The 17,459-nt window shown below is 43.5% G+C and overlaps 1 protein-coding gene across 1 annotated transcript in view; it reads right to left on the reverse strand.

Annotated features, from left to right (window-relative positions):
• LOC109903949 (serine/threonine-protein kinase D3-like) overlaps positions 1–17,459 on the reverse strand; it is a 71,011-nt gene that overhangs the window by 15,274 nt on the left and 38,278 nt on the right. The window contains exons 3-8 of the mRNA XM_031788267.1: positions 8,419–8,557; positions 4,481–4,612; positions 1,565–1,728; positions 670–862; positions 457–534; positions 174–354 (exon numbers count right to left, since the gene is read on the reverse strand). Of these exons, the coding sequence (XP_031644127.1) occupies positions 174–354; positions 457–534; positions 670–862; positions 1,565–1,728; positions 4,481–4,612; positions 8,419–8,557 (887 nt within the window). The remainder of the gene's footprint in view (positions 1–173; positions 355–456; positions 535–669; positions 863–1,564; positions 1,729–4,480; positions 4,613–8,418; positions 8,558–17,459) is intronic.

Here is a 17,459-nt window from a genome sequence, read left to right on the forward strand (position 1 = left end):
ATGCACAAAGTGTCATGCACCTAACCGACTAGCCAAAACTATAGATAGTTAATAAGAAATTTGGGGAGTGGTTAAAAAACGTGTTTTAATGACTCCAACCTAAGTGTATGTAAACGTCCAACTTCAACTGTCTTTGTGTACACAACTATTACTCTATAAGTTAACGTAAATACCTGATGGTCTTGATGGGCTCCTCGTCCTTCTCGCGGTCCAGGAAAGGAGAGTCTATGTAGAACATCTTGTGTTCTGGGGTTGAAGGTTCCTCAGAGTCATCCAGTAGTCCTCTGGTGCTCTCCACATCACTACTATCCACCTCCATGGTACTGTCAGAGTCAGGCCCTGGGCTGGCAGGCTCTGTGGACACACACACAACGGCAGATGTGCTACTCAGCTACTGTATGACTCATGACATGGGCATGATATCAATGTGAAATAAAACAGGTAAACAGAAACTACCTCCATTGAAGGAAACCTCGCCCAAGCAGTCTCTTGGTACCTTTGATGCACACCGCTTATGGCAATTGAATTTACAATCTGAAAAGAAAGTATAGAAAACATTGATTTAATAGCACAATCTGGAGCTCTAGCGACAGTAAGGTCAAGCGGTCAAGGCAGATAATGACCGAGGGGTATACAGAGAAACAGAGACAAAGGAAGGTAGGATATTACCTTTGCACTGCATGCCCTGGCGGAACAGGCCCTTGAGCAGACGTTTGCAGTACTGACAAATGGTTGGCCGTGTGTAGGTGTGGATGGCGAAGGTGTGAGGCACCTTGACTCGCCCCAGCACCATCTTCTCCATCCAGATGGGCCGGCCACTCCACGACAGGATCCTCTTCCCTGCCTCCTGGTGGGAGTGCTGCTGCAGGGGACAGAGGGAAGGAGAGGAGGAGGTGGAAGGAAGGAAGAAAGAAAGGAGAGAGGGAAGGAGGGGAGGGATGGCATGTCCGTTCAATGAGCGAGACAGCAACACAGTACAAAATACACAAACATGGGCTAGAATTAACAAGTGTTTCATTTCATTAGTCTAACTGAATTTGCATTGACCTTTCATAAGCACTGGTCAACCATTGAGAATATTCCATCCAGCTAGCCTCCATCCAGCTAGTCTCCATCCAGCTAGCCTCCATCCAGCTAGCCTCATACAAACAAGTTTCATAATCCTAGTTTATTAAATTCAATTTGCTGTCGTGTTTCACAATAAGATATTTCAAGAGATTTGGCAGACGAACTTAGACAATTACACCTGGTAGTTGATGTTTTGCCAACTGACAAATGTGTCTCAATCAGAATAACAGTTAGATTACAATCACATTGAACATATAAGAAAGTAACTAGAACTGGTTAGTAACTGTACTGTAGATTAAAACCCTACAGTACATTCATAAGGGACGTTGAGGTACACCATTTTCACTTTGTAAGCAATAAACTGTGCAAGGGTGTAACTTTATAAGGAAATGCATTTACATAGACCCTTTGACTGGGTCTCAAAGCTCTTTACATTGTACAGATTGTATCTTTACCACAGGACATCTCTCTCCACCAATGGAAGCGTAGGTCTTACCTCCTCCAGGACGACCACAGCATGTTCTGTGGGACCAGGGAGGGGCCGGGGGACTGAGAGCGAGGGGCCCGGCGGGGACACGTTGGACAGACGTCTCTTCCTCACCCCACTGCAGTTGTTGGGGATCTTGAAGACACAGCGCTTGTGGTAGTTCAGCCCACAACCTGGAAGTACACAGGACACAGGGGTCACTAGTTACACATGAAGAATAACACACATCCTGTACAGTACATGCTACACGCAACAAACACAAACAGACTGTTTCTTTGGATGTCGGCATTGGGGCTTGATAAACTCAGCCATGCAACACTTCATAGCCATATACATGTCTTGAGATATTTGTGAAGACATATTGAGACACCTTAAGACACGTCCTGCTGTTCCCACATGCTTCAAGAGGGCCACCATCGTTCCTGTTCCCAAGAAAGCTAAGGTAACTGAGCTAAACGACTACCGCCCCGTAGCACTCACTTCCGTCATCATGAAGTGCTTTGAGAGACTAGTCAAGGACAATATCACCTCCACCCTACCTGACACCCTAAACTCACTCCAATTTGCTTACCGCCCCAATAGGTCCACAGACGACGCAATCGCAACCACACTGCACACTGCCCTAACCCATCTGGACAAGAGGAATACCTATGTGAGAATGCTGTTCATCGACTACAGCTCAGCATTTAACACCACAGTACCCTCCAAACTCGTCATCAAGCTCGTGACCCTGGATCTCGACCCCGCCCTGTGCAACTGGGTACTGGACTTCCTGACGGGCCGCCCCCAGGTGGTGAGGGTAGGTAACAACATCTCCACCCCGCTGATCCTCAACACTGGGGCCCCACAAGGGTGCGTTCTGAGCCCTCCTGTACTCCCTGTTCACCCACGACTGTGTGGCCATGCACGCCTCCAACTCAATCATCAAGTTTGCAGACGACACTAGTGGTAGGCTTGATTACCAACAACAACGAGACGGCCTACAGGGAGGAGGTGAGTGTCCTCGGAGTGTGGTGTCAGGAAAATAACCTCACACTCAACGTCAACAAAACAAAGGAGATGATCGTGGACTTCAGGAAACAGCAGAGGGAGCACCCTCCTATCCACATCAACGGGACAGTAGTGGAGAGGGTAGAACGTTTTAAGTTCCTCGGCGTACACATCACGGACAAACTGAATTGGTCCACCCACACAGACAGCATCGTGAAGAAGGCGCAGCAGCGCCTCTTCAACCTCAGGAGGCTGAAGAAATTCTGCTTGTCACCAAAAGCACTCACAAACTTTTACAGATGCACAATCGAGAGCCTCCTGTTGGGCTGTATCACCGCCTGGTACGGCAACTGCTCCGCCCACAACCTTAAGGCTCTCCAGAGGGTAGTGAGTTCTGCCCAACGCATCACCGGGGGCAAACTACCTGCCCTCCAGGACACCTACACCACCCAATGTCACAGGAAGGCCATAAAGATCATCAAGGACAACAACCACCCGAGCCACTGCCTGTTCACCCAGCTTCATCATCCAGAAGGCGAGGTCAGTACAGGTGCATCAAAGCAGGGACCGAGAGACTGAAAAACAGCTTCTATCTCAAGGCCATCAGACTGTTAAACAGCCACCACTAACATTGAGTGGCTGCTGCCATACATGTAAAAAATGTATCACTAACCACTTTAAACAATGCCACTTAATATAATGTTTACATACCCTACATTACTCATCTCATATGTATATACTGTACTCGATACCATCTACTGCATCTTGCCTATGCCGTTCTGTACCATCACTCATTCATATATCTTTATATACATATTTTTCATCCCTTTACACTTGTTGGGTTAGATTACTCGTTGGTTATTACTGCATTGTCGGAATTAGAAGCACAAGCATTTCGCTACACTCGCATTAACATCTGTGTATGTGACAAATCAAATTTGATTTGATTTGGAATAATCTATCTCAAGAAGGAAAATCAGTGCGTTAGTACAGTAGGGAAGCATCAATTTGATTCTTCTCACCATTCTCTTAAATGTCCACAAGAGGGCTCTACATGCAGTCAATGGATCACATTCTTCCTCTGAGAAAGCTTTAAAGGATTTTTAGTGGCATGAAAATTGCAGGGAATAAAATAGATCTGATCCACTGATAACAAACTACATGCAATTCTACATTCCACATTTCCACATTTCAATGTAATTTAACTAGCTATAACAGTCCAATTCTTTCCTCCAATCTGAGTGTCTGTTGCATTCCTGTCCTGACTGGCCCTGGGAAAGGTTGTGCTATGATGGACAGGCTGGATCCATCTGAGAGGGTAGAGCAGCACTAAGGAGCCTTTGAAGGCTGAGTCCAACGCTTGGCATCAGTACACTGGGCTCCATTCAAAGAGGCCGGCTCTTCAAAGGCCTGCTTTAGTAATGGGGGGAAGTCACACACTCCACTGAGGCTTCCTGCTGCACGGCCCTACCAGCCTTAATATACCTCTCAGACTGGACCAAGAGAAGGGCCTGTTTGATTTGTGTGTGCGTGAGTGTATGAGTCAGGTAAAAATTTGACACCTTGGGATTAGGTTCACATTTCCCCCCAGCTTTCATGTGAAAGACAGCTTGTGTGAGTGTGTGCCACAGGCGGCTGGTGGCACCTTAATTAGGGAGGATGAGCTCATAGTGAGCTCATAGTAATGGATGGAACGGAATCAATGGAATGATATCAAAGACATCAAACACATGGTTTCCATGTGTCTGGTACCATTCCATTCACTCCATTCCAGCCATTATTATAAGCCGTCCTCCCCTCAGCTGTCTCCTGTGTGTGTGTGTGTGTGTGTGTGTGTGTGTGTGTGTGTGTGTGTGTGTGTGTGTGTGTGTGTGTGTGTGTGTGTGTGTGTGCGTGTGCGTGTGTGTGTGTGTGTGTGTGTGTGTGTGTGCTTACCTTCACATTTGAGCCCCTGGCGGACGAGGCCCCATAGCATCTCCCCACAGTAGTCACAGAAGGTGGGCGCTTTGTAGGAGTGGACATATAGAGCATGAGGCCGGATCTGGAAGTCCCCTACTGTGGCTAAAGCTGCAATCCAGAGACAACTTAAAACAGAAACATGGCAAACAAAACGAAAGGAAAGCAAATAAACTTCAAACACAGGAACCAAAGAATGAAAATGACAAAAAGAAGAAAAGGAATTAAGTGAATATGTTTAGTGTACACTGTAATGCAAAGGAATGTGATGCTGTTTTGTCATCCGTTAATAGTCAGATGATCTGGTGTCTGTGCGCATAGAACTAGCTAGAACTCAGATCCAGGGAACAAACTGTTCACACGGTGGAGTCAACGCATCCGTATCTGACAGTCTGACCTGGGAAGTACCCTATAAGCTCATATGGGAGGCACTCAGGAACAGCGGGAGACGCCAGAGGGAAAATATGTTCTGTTCCGAGGTCATGGTTTTTCTCACTAGGGCCAGTGCTATACCATCCCATTAACAACACAGTGCTACAACAGCCTCCTTACAGTAGGGGTCAGTACAGCAGAAATTAGGTTGTCTCACCGTTATCTGTTTCAGAGTGATCTGGCATTACAGAGCACACTAAAGACCAGACAGACAGACATTCAACAGAACAGGATCACATAATGATAATGGGTTATTGAGATGAGTTCATAGTATGGTTGAGTTCATAGCTGTTGTGGTTTGTGTTAGAGGGACTTTATGAGGTCATTCTTGGAAGGGACAGTTATTCACATCTTGGGTGAGTCACTCCTGTGAACTAAGAGATAGATATTTGCTACCAAACCTGTGCAATTGCATCCCCTAAGGGCCAGAACTGGCAGTGAGAAGTAGCAGAGCAGGTCCAAATCAATATAATCTATACAGAGAAGTCTCTTTGTCACAATTCTTTTGCAATCATTTATGCTGTTGTGGTGTTACCACTGACCAACAAGGGAATCTTTTATACCAGAATTTAGGTGAAAAACCCTGTGTGATGTCACTAACTATTTGTGTGGGGTTTTGTGTTTCAGTGAGTTCATGGGTGTTTTTTTCAGGTTCAGTTCTCTAATAAGATCAAGATGAAATCCCAGCATCCCATGCAAGCTGCACCAGGGGCATTCTCTGTAGCTGTTGCCATGACGAGATACATATGGACACACACCAACTCCATATGAATAATATATATTTCATTAACTTTATCAGTGGAGGCTCCTCAGAGGAGGAAAAGGAGGACCATGTGCCTCAGTTAATTTCATAAAAATAAACATTTTACAACATTAAAAAAGTTATCCTTTTTAGATAAAACTATACTAAATATATTCAAGTCACCAAATAATTGATTAAAACACTGTTTTGAAATAAAGGTCTATAGTAGCCTCAACAGCACTCTGTAGGGTAGCACCATGGTGTAGCTGGAGGACAGCTAGCTTCCGTCCTCCTCTTTGTACATTGACTTCAATACAAAACCTAGGAGGCTCTTGGTTCTCACCCCCTTCCATAGACTTACACAGTAATTATGATAACTTCCGGAGGACGTCTCCCGGGTGGCACAGCGGTCTAAGGCACTGCATCTCAGTGCTAGAGGAGTCACTACAGACCCTGGTTCGATGCCAGGCTATATCACAACCGGCCGTGATTGGGAGTCCCATAAGGCGGTGCACAATTGGCCCAGCGTTGTCTGGGTTTGGCCCGGGTAGGCCTTCATTGTAAATAAGAATATGATCTTAACTGACTTGTCTAGTTCAATAAAAGTTAAATAAATAAAAACTTCCTCCAACCTATCAGAGCTCTTGCAGCATAAACTGTTGTCCACCCAATCAAAGGATCAGAGAATGTATCTAGTCCCGAAAACATAAGCTACAGCTAGCTAGCACTGCAGTGCATAAAATGTGTTGAGTAGTTGACTCAAAGAGAGAGAAAGACAATAGTTTAACAGTTTTGAACAAATTAATTTCTTCAAAAATAAAGGAGAAGCAGGAGAAAGAGTGTCATTTTTTTTTCACTTTCAGTTTCACTTACTTAGCTAGCAAATGCAGCTGACTTGTTTAGTTATTCAAACACAGGGCTCAAACAGAGGGATGCTATGCTAGCTGGCTGGCTATGACTATCCAACACAACACTGGAACTCTTCCAAGTCAAGGTTAGCTTTAGGTTTGATTCATTTATTGCCCCTGGGGACTGCCGGTGTAACTGCTTACTGACTATACACTATAACGTTACTACATGACTGTAGCAGGTTAACTAACACATTAGTTCTATTATCTATGTTGACTAGAACGTTACTTTAGCTAATATGGTTAAACATTTTGATATACTGTATATATTTATTTATCTGGCCACGGACCCCCTGCACACCACACTTTGAGATCCCCCGAGCTAAGGTATGAGACATCTGAAACAAAAAGTGTTTTTGGAGAAGCAGATTTTGGGTTAAACTTCAAAGCGGAGAAAGAACTTAAAAAAAATCACATGCCATCACACTGTTCATAGCTCCCTGGCACAAACACATGAAAGAAGGTATTCATGGGCTTTTCAAACACATCAAGGAAAATTAACGGCCTCAATTTTATGAAATGGAGTTTGAGATATTTTGCATCAATTCCCACAGAAGATTGAGCCAATAAAGAGTTTTTCACAAGCAGTAGGCCTGAAATCAATGTGATGTCTGTTTGTTTTCATTTTTGACTAATCAGGCTTCACAAGTGTCCATCAGACATAATTCAAAAGGTTATTGTTTGTAGCATTCTTCACAGACTAAAAGATCTATAAAAGAAATATCATTTTCACATGCGTATACATCCATTTTGTATGTCATATCCTGTAAAAATAGGAGGGAAACTGAGTGGGAAACAAACAGTGAGTGGGATTCTTGGAGCAAACAGCCCTCTCTCCATGTCCAACCCCCTGGTTAGGGATGACCTGGCCACTCTTTTCAGAGCCGCCCTGCACAGCCCAGCATGTTTATACTCAGTTGGTCCACTACAATCACTTACTGCAGAGAAAACAAGCCAGGCCCTTTGAGTCCAGCGCCAAGAGAAATCAGCTCTGGCCTCTAACAGTGAGGGAGGTTTTAGACCAAACCACTGAGCTGTTTGTCTCTCTCAGTCACATAACTGAACAACAGGTCTCAAAGAATTCACCGGAATGAATGGTGTGTTTAAAGTATTAATTTAAATGAGAAGCAACTAAGGGAACGATAAATAGTATAATTAGAAAATTCCTGTTTTCAGTCTGCCAGACTAGAACAGCAACACATTTTTGAGATTGTCTTGCACCAGTTTGACACACGTCGATCTCCTCAGCAGATGTAGGCCAACTACAAGGCTAAGACAAAGTAGCAGTGTCGGTGTAGAGCTTGCGGATGTGGAATTACTATGACCTCACACAGTCATCCAGGTGCGGCACTGAGGTTGACACCTGTCAACCGTCTCAACCCAGAGGGAAGGAGACAGAGGAAACCAGTGGTCTCATGAATACACTCGCCTGGGGCTCACTGATATACACCAGCAGATCAGATCGATCCGGGACCAGAGTTATATTATGTCTGGCTGGATCCATGCAGACAATGCTTCTAGTTCTACACCAGGGAGAGAGGGATGTCCAGTCCAGGTGCTTCCCAATAGAGACGGATGGAACAGAATGCTTTTACAAGACAGTGTTTGTTACACTTAATAGTCAGCAGGAAACTGAAATCACGTGTGACAGGAAAAGAGAGGGGAAACTAGCCACCTGTGTCTCTGGAGGTGCGCTTTAGATAGGAGTGAAACAGTACTGTACGGCACACAGATTTGATTTAGAGAAGCCTTACTGAATTAGTACAGATAGCCTACAGAACAAGTGAAAAAGTTAATAAAACCATTAGAGCTGAACTCAGATCAGTACTACTCACCAGAGAGCACCACCTCTATTAGATCTCCCTCGTGGATATCCTCTGCTGACGTCAGCCTCTGGAGGATGTTCTCAGAGTTCAAGTCATGGCGGAAGAGCAGGATTTTGTCATACATGCCAAAGAAGCCACACTCTGGGAACTGGGGAGGAAGAAGAAGAATAGTTGTGAGTATCCACTATGTGCAGAAGACATTGGGTGGGAACACTCCTAATTTACAACTCAACCAACAGTACACACCCAATAACTCATATACACTTTTTGATATTGGCATCAGCTGATCGAGGCCCTGTCACCATATTCATTCAACAGTTGTTTGCTCTTCTTTTTCCCACTCATTTGGTTTGGTGACATTTATGATTATGTTCAGTGCGGTTTGTCATATTTCCTAGACAAGCGCTACTAATTTGTGGTGGGCCCCCATCTGATGAGGAGGAGTTTATATTGTATAGAGCTTCTCTGATTCATGGAGTAATGGCTGCCTTCATTCAGTCATCATAGCCAGAGCCAGCAGGCCAGTGGTGTAGGAACAGAACGGGGGCAAAGTCACAGTGGATGTGTGTGGAATGAACATCAGGCTCAATATCACCGCAGAGAGAGAGAGAGCGAGAGTGCGCCTGAAACACAGCTGTTTAATTCACCCTAGCCACAACGAGTCACACACACACTCCTGCTCCCGTTAACTACTTCCTGTGGCTAACGTCAGCAGTCAACGTGGAGGATGGAAGAAAATCCACTGGCTCCGGAAAAGAGCTCACATTCAAACACCTTTATTCCCCTGAAACACTGTAACAGTGGACTGCACTGAAAACAGCAGAAGAAGATACCACTCAAATGGCCATTCAATACAGCATGCCATCGTTTTCCATACAGCAATTAATGTAGGCAGAATGCTATTCATTTTGCTCTATTGAGCTCAAAATGTGCCCATTAGGGGTATGCTATTGATAATTAAAAAGTTATCAAAATCATACTGACATAGCTATTGTAATAACACTGTAATAACTGGTGGTGTAGTTGGTGGTGTGGAATAGTTACTGACTATCACTAATTGTCTGTTTCACAAGTTTAAAAACTAAGAGTCTATATCTAAACCAATCATAGACGTCTGTTTCACAAGTTTAAAATCTAAGAGTCTATATCTAAACCAATCATAAATGTCTCTTTCACAAGTTTGGACAGCACAGTACAGTACAGTACAGTACCGTAAAGAAAATAAAAGTAGAGTATGTCAGTACAATTCAGCACAGTACTGTACTATACTTTACAGTACTGAACTCTAATCTACTCTGCTGTGCTCTACTGTGCTGTACTGAGGTCCAAACTTGTGAAACATAGATGTCTATGATGGGTACAGATTTGGTCAAGTTCGGACCAACCAAATTTGGTCTTGTTAGGTGGTGGAGCTCATTATAATAATAGCCATTGTGTAGAATAATACCTAAACATGCAAAGGAGGATATTAAGGTATTTCTACCTTTGTGTACCTATTCAGGATACATTATTATGAAGAGAATGACTTTAATTATGCATTTCTGTATACAGTCGTGGCAAGTCTGCTGCCTCAAGTTTGTATGATGGCAATTTGCATATACTCCAGAATGTTATGAAGAGTGATCAGATGAACTGCAATTGCAATTAATTGCAAAGTCCCTATTTTCCATGCAAATGAACTGAATCCCCCCCAAAAAATTCCACTGCATTTCCACTAAAGTTGATTCAGCTGCGGGATCGGGGCACCACCAATACAGAGCTTTCTCAGGAATGGCAGCAGGCAGGTGTGAGTGCATCAGGTGTGAGTGCATCTCCATCTATGATGGAGCACCTTGCCATTAGGCAAAAGTGATAACTAAGTGGCTCGGGGAACAAAACATTGATATATTGGGTCCCTGGCCAGGAAACCCCCCAGACCTTAATCCCATTGAGAATTTGTGGTCAATCCTCAAGAGGCGGGTGGACAAACAAAAAAACACAAAACTCCAAGCATTGATTATGCAAGAATGGGCTGCCATCAGTCAGAAAAAAGTCAGGATGTGGCCCAGAAGTTAATTGACAGCATGCCAGGGCGGATTGCAGTGGTCTTGAAAAAGAAAGGTCAACACTGCAAATATTGACTCTTTGCATCAACTTCATTTAATTGTCAATAAAAGCCTTTGACACTTATGAAATGCTTGTAATTATACTTCAGTATTCCATAGTAACATCTGCCAAAAATATCTAAAGACACTGAAGCAGCAGACTTGAAAATTAATATTTGTGTCATTCTCAAAACTTTTGGCCACGACTGTTGTACAGATCAGCGACCCATGATGTCATTCTGTTACCATCATTCTGTTCCCAGGTGTTAATCCACTTCACTTACTGTAATTCAACAACCAAAATAAATATTTTTCAATCTCAAGGTGCCATATCATAGCTTTACAGCCCATTGTTTCTGCAGACATCTATGAATCTTTATTCGGAGCAGATATGGTCACACAAAAAGGGAGATTCTACCGTCATTCTGTTACTAAACTTTACATCTGCACTGTTCTTTGAGTAAATGTGTTTTTGTAAAATTGTCAGTGGAAATTGTCAAAAGTAGTCCTTGTGCATAGAGGTGTGTGGCTTGTTTACCTTTGCAATCAATGGTATTTGTTTGGTATACTTTTAATGTGAAAAATCTGAGTTTCAGAGTCATTCTGTTGCTGTGGAATTGCCCTAGAAAAGACAGAACTGCCCTACTCGTTGACACTGAGTGAGTGAGTAGCCTTGGTTCTCAGCAGGCAGTCTGAGGTGCGCTCACTTCAACGGTATTATCCAGTAGCTGTGCTGTAACCTCCAGGCAGCCAGGCAGTCAGTCAGTGCTGGGCTGGGGAGGGTCATGCTCTGGACTCTCGGATGAGGTAATGGCCCAGGCCAGCATACTTATAGTGAGAGAAACAGAGGAGAGGAGGGAGGAGGAGGAGCGGAAAACATCCCGAGAGGAGTGACAGAGGAGCAGCAGCCTCCTGCAACACGGGCAGGAAGTGAGCGAAGTCAATACTGAGCCACTTCCTGCTCCCAGACCCACAGCTTCCACACACCTTCCACTGCTCATGTCAAAACAGACGTTAAACACACACAGGTTATGCACACATACATGCACACACACACTCACTAAATCCCTGGCTTGCGCACACCCACACAGGCTCACACACATCTGCCTACAGTACATCTTCTGTTCATACACACAAATGCAAAATCCATTGTGATTTCATGTATCAAAGTAGGACATTTAAATCCAACATTTCCACTGGACATGCAGTTCTGTACCCTGAAAAAGTAGCCTGTCTCTTGTAGAGGTCGACCGATTATGATTTTTCAACGCCGATACCGATTATTGGATGACCAAAAAAGCCAGTACCGATTAATCGGCTGATTTTTAATGACAAATACAACAATACTGAATGAACACTTATTTTAACTTAATAAAACATCAATAAAAATCTATTTGGCCTTTAAATAAATAATGAAACATGTTCAATTTGGTTTAAATAATGTAAAAACAATGTGTTGGAGAAGTAAAAGTGCAATATGTGCCATGTAAAAAAGCTAACGTTTGAGTTCCTTGCTCAGAACATGAGAACATATGAAAGTTGATGGTTCCTTTTAACATGAGACTTCAATATTCAAAGGTAAGAGGTTTTAGGTTGTAGTTAATATAGTATTTATAGGACTATTTCTCTCTATACTATTTGTATTTCGTATACCTTTGACTATTGGATGTTCTTATAGGCACTATAGTATTGCCAGTGTAACAGTATAGCTTCCGTCCCTCTCCTCGCCCCTACCTGGGCTCAAACCAGGAACACATCGACAACAGCTACACTCGAAGCAGCGTTACCCATCGCTCCACAAAAGCTGCGGCCCTTGCAGAGCAAGGGGAATGACTACTCCAAGTCTCAGAGCAAGTGACGTTTGAAACGCTATTAACGCGCACCCCGCTAACTAGCTAGCCATTTCACATCAGTTACACCAGCCATTAGGCTGATAGGCTTGAAGTCATAAACAGCGCTGTGCTTGCGAAGAGCTGTTGGCAAAACGCACAAAAGTGCTGTTTGAATGAATGCTTACGAGCCTGCTGCTGCCTACCATCGCTCAGTCAGACTGCTCTATCAAATCTTAATTATAACATAACACACAGAAATACGAGCCTTTGGTCATTAATATGGTCGAATCCGGAAACTATCATTTCGAAAACAAAACATTTATTATTTCAGTGAAATACGGAACCGTTCTGTATTTTATCTAATGGGTGGCATCCCTAAGTCTAAATATTCTTGTTACATTGTACAACCTTCAATGTATGTCATAATACAATTCTGGCAAATTAGTTCGCAATGAACCAGGCTGCCCAAACTGTTGCATATACCCTGACTCTGCGTGCAATGAACGCAAGATAAGTGACAAAATTTCACCTGGTTAATATTGCCTGCTAACCTGGATTTATTTTAGCTAAATATACAGGTTTAAAAATATATACTTCTATGTAGTGATTTTAAGAAAGGCATTGGTGTTTATGGTTAGGTACAGTCGTCCAACGATTGTGTTTTTTTCCGCAAATGCGCTTTTGTTAAATCATCCCCCAGCGCTGCATCGTTTATATGCAATGCAGGACACGCTAGATAAACTAGTAATATCATCAACCATGTGTAGTTATAACTAGTGATTATGATTGATTGATTGTTTTTTTTATAAGATAAGTTTAATGCTAGCTAGCAACTTACCTTGGCTTCTACTGCATTCGCGTAACAGGCAGTCTCCTTGTGGAGTGCAATGAGAGGCAGGTGGTTATAACATTGGACTAGTTAACTGTAAGGGTGCAAGATAAGATACCCTGAGCCGACAAGGAGACAATCTGTCATTCTGCCCCTGAACAAGGCAGTTAACGCACCGTTCCTAGGCCGTCATTGAAAATAAGAATGTGTTCTTAACTGACTTGCCCAGTTAAAAAGTTAAATAAAGGTATAAACAATTTTTAAAAATCGACAAAATCGGCGCCCAAAAATACAGGTTTCCAATTGTTATGAAATCGGCCCTAATTAATCGGCCATTCTGATTAATCAGTCGACCTCTAGTCTCTTGCTAAACCTGCTAAACCTGCCTACGCTGTACGACACTGTAACCATGGATCTCCCCACTCACTTTCTTACCTCAAAGGGGAGGTCGTGCCCTCAGCCTGGCAGGAAAATGATGCCCAGTTTCTGTGAAGGGCAGCAATGCCTTTCTTCATTCCTCTCATTTCTCTCTTGATGTAATGATGAAGTGTGTTTCCCCAACCGCTCTGCCAGCCAGCCAGCCTTCATCGTCAGATGGAAGGGGTTGATAGGGGCTGTCAGGGAGGAAGACCGCCAGAGAAGGTCCTGGGTGGATGTAGGAGGCCATCCTGTGTGGAGTTCATCAAAGCGGGCCCCTGGTGGAGGGCCCGTGCAGGGCTGTGTCTCGCTGCCAAGATGGCTGCTCTGGCAGGGCCACCTAACACAGCTGCTTCCCTATCAGGGTCACACACAATGCCCACGGAACAATGTGAGGCGTAACACAACGAGGCCCATGGACACCAGGGAAGGCACACGGTACGGCAGTGGGGAACACCTGGAGCTCCTAAAATGCTAATCTCCAGGGTGGTGGAGCCACGGCTGCATGGAAAGAGGACACCAGGAAAGAGGACAGGGATAGAGGCTACACTGACAAACTATGCAAACTGCTTTTAAATGACTATAAATCATATTTGCTCTACTGGATTAACCCTTAAATAAAAACGTTATACACGCACCCTTAAACAGCTCATTCAATGTGTTTAGTCATCCTCTCTCCCCGTCCACTTCCAGATAAGTCCCTAGAGCAGCAGAGCAGAGCCCGGCTGAAGGCCATGAAATCACGTAAACACTGATAAACTCCGGTGTTTAAAAGGCCTCCTTTAACCCCAATGTGTATGGAACATGAAAGGATCTGTCTGTTAGCTGTTGCCTTACATAACTGCATCATCATCCCCAGTGCTCCCAGCTGGCCAGGGCCCTGGCTCTAATCTGAGAGGCTAGCCGTAGCTTCTAGTCTAAAGCATTTATACACAGCAGTCCAGTCTGCATCTCCTCCTGTAGGCCTGATTCAGTCTGATGAAGGTCCATGGACTGAAGTGTCGCTATGCGTTTGGTCTGTGTAGACTTTACAGGTCGACCGATTATGATTATTCAACGCCGATACCGATTATTGGAGGACCAAAAAAGGCAGATACCGCTGAATCGGACGATTTTTATATATATATTTATAGTAATGACAATTACAACAATACTGAATGAACAATGAACACTTTTATTTTAACTTAATATAATACATCAATAACATCAATTTAGACTCAAATAAATAATGAAACATGTTCAATTTGGTTTAAATAATGCAAAAACAAAGTGTTGGAGAAGAAAGTAAAAGTGCAATATGTGCCATGTAAAAAAGCTCATGTTTAAGTTCCTTGCCCAGAACATGAGAACATATGAAAGCTGGTGGTTCCTTTTAACACGAGTCTTCAATATTCCCAGGTAAGAAGTTTTAGGTTGTAGTTATTATAGGACTATTTCTCTCTATACCATTTGTATTTCATATACTTTTGACTATTGGATGTTCTAATAGGTACTTTAGTATTGCCAGCCTAATCTCGGGAGTTGATAGGCTTGAAGTCATAAACAGCTTGAAGCATTGCGAAGAGGTGCTGGCAAACGCAGGAAAGTGCTGTTTGAATGAATGCTTACGAGCCTGCTGCTGCCTACCACCGCTCAGTCAGACTGCTCAGTCAGACTGCTCTATCAAATCATAGACTTAATTATAATATAATAACACACAGAAATACGAGCCTTAGGTCATTAATATAGTAAAATCCGGAAACTATCATTTCGCAAACAAAACGTTTATTCTTTCAGTGAAATACGGAACCGTTCCGTATTTTATCTAACGGGTGGCATCCATAAGTCTAAATGTTGCTGTTACATTACACAACCTTCAATGTTATGTCATAATTATGTAAAATTCTGGCAAATTAGTTCGCAACGAGCTAGGCGGCCCAAACTGTTGCATATACCCTGACTCTGCGTGCAATGAACGCAAGAGAAGTGACACAATTTCCCTAGTTTAATATTGCCTGCTAACATTAATTTATTTTAACTAAATATGCAGGTAAAAAAAAAAATACTTCTGTGTATTGATTTAAGAAAGGCATTGATGTTTATGGTTAGGTACATTCGTGTAACGATTGTGCTTTTTTCACAAATGCGCTTTTGTTAAATCATCCCCCGTATGGCGAAGTTGGCTGACTTTGTTTGGAAGAAATAGTCTTCACACAATTCGCAACAAGCCAGGCGGCCCAAACTGCTGCCTATACACTGACTCTGTTGCACAGAACGCAAGAGAAGTGACACAATTTCCCTAGTTAAAATAAATTAATGTTAGCAGGCAATATTAACTAAATATGCAGGTTTAAAAATATATACTTGTGTATTGACTTTAAGAAAGGCTTTGTTGTTTATGGTTAGGTACACATTGGTGCAACGACATTGCTTTTTTTGTGAATGCGCTTGTTAAATTTGACGAAGTACGAAGTAGGCTGTGATTTCATTATAAATTAACAGGCACCGCATCGATTATATGCAACGCAGGACAAGCTAGATAAACTAGTAATATCATCAACCATGTGTACTTAACTAGTGATTATGTTAAGATTGATTGTTTTTTACAAGATACATTTAATGCTAGCTAACACCTTACCTTGGCTCCTTGGTGCAGTCGCATAACAGGTAGCCAGTGCAATGTAATTGGCCATGATCGGTGTCCAAAAATGACGATTACCGATTGTTATGAAAACTTGAAATCAGCCCTAATTAGTCGGCCATTCCGATTAATCGGTCGACCTCTTGTAGGCTAATCCATCCATGGCCAGAACTAGGACTGTAGACTAGTGGGAGGGAGGACCGAGGAGGCAAAGGTAAGGGACAGTGAGGGCGCTCAAACACACCATAACAATGACCCCAGGGTTAGGGCTACTGCTCCTGGCTTTAATGTAGCTGAGATAACCTGGGGTCCAGTGGAGAGCAGGGAGTTATGGGAGAAAAGATATAAGATTCCAGAGGAGGAGAAGCGACCGCAAAGGCTCTGTGTGTGTTGGCAATGGCTGTGACGACAGGGTGCTGATAGGAGACTGTGAGAGCGAGGAGATCTCAGTGGATAGGGATCTTATGATAGCTGCCCTGCTTTCCACAAGATCCCACTTCAGACTTGGTGAATTCAGCACTTTGGGATTTTATTGAGGAAGATTGCAGGGGTTTATAATAATGTAGATATGACTAAACAACATCAAGAAAGTATACCGTTACACAGCTTTATGTTTCCAAAACAAAAGGCCCAACCTAAACCCTGTCATACTTTAAAGTGATTGATGGCATGGCTCTTCCTGTGTCTAAAGTGAGATGTCAGGGTGAGGTTTTCCTCCATACGTCTGACATGCCTGCTCTCCAGACCCGGTGCCCGGGGCCAGCCCCCTCCACTTCCCCTCCTGCACTGCTCCGAGACCTGGTCAGCTGGAGTCACCTCCTGTTGGCAATGACTGTACTGAACATAATCATAAATGTCACCAAACTAAATGAGAGGAAAAAACACTTTCCACTGCACGTGGTTCCCATTCCAGCACGGGAGCAGCCGCATGCAGCTCAGGGCTACAGAGGTTGTATAGTTCAGTACTGGGGAAAGGGCTGTACATCTCCATTCTTGGTATGAGGAAGCCCATGTTAGGAAAGACCATGGGGGTATGAGGACACAGGAGGGAAGAGAATAAGCTGTGCAAGTTACTGAATAGTGTAGATCCAAAATGGGGAATAGCCTGGTGATTGGTTGCACGGGGAGGCACTTGCATTGGCAAGCTCTATCGTTGCTTTGTTGTTGTTAGGCAATAAAGATGACTAATGTAACCGAGTGGCATCCAGGCTGGTTAAAGAAATGACACACGGCTCGGGTTAGGTCCCATAGTGACTAAGCATGGCCTT

This window comes from Oncorhynchus kisutch, linkage group LG14 (assembly GCF_002021735.2).
Source record: "Oncorhynchus kisutch isolate 150728-3 linkage group LG14, Okis_V2, whole genome shotgun sequence".
Lineage (NCBI taxonomy): Eukaryota > Metazoa > Chordata > Actinopteri > Salmoniformes > Salmonidae > Oncorhynchus > Oncorhynchus kisutch.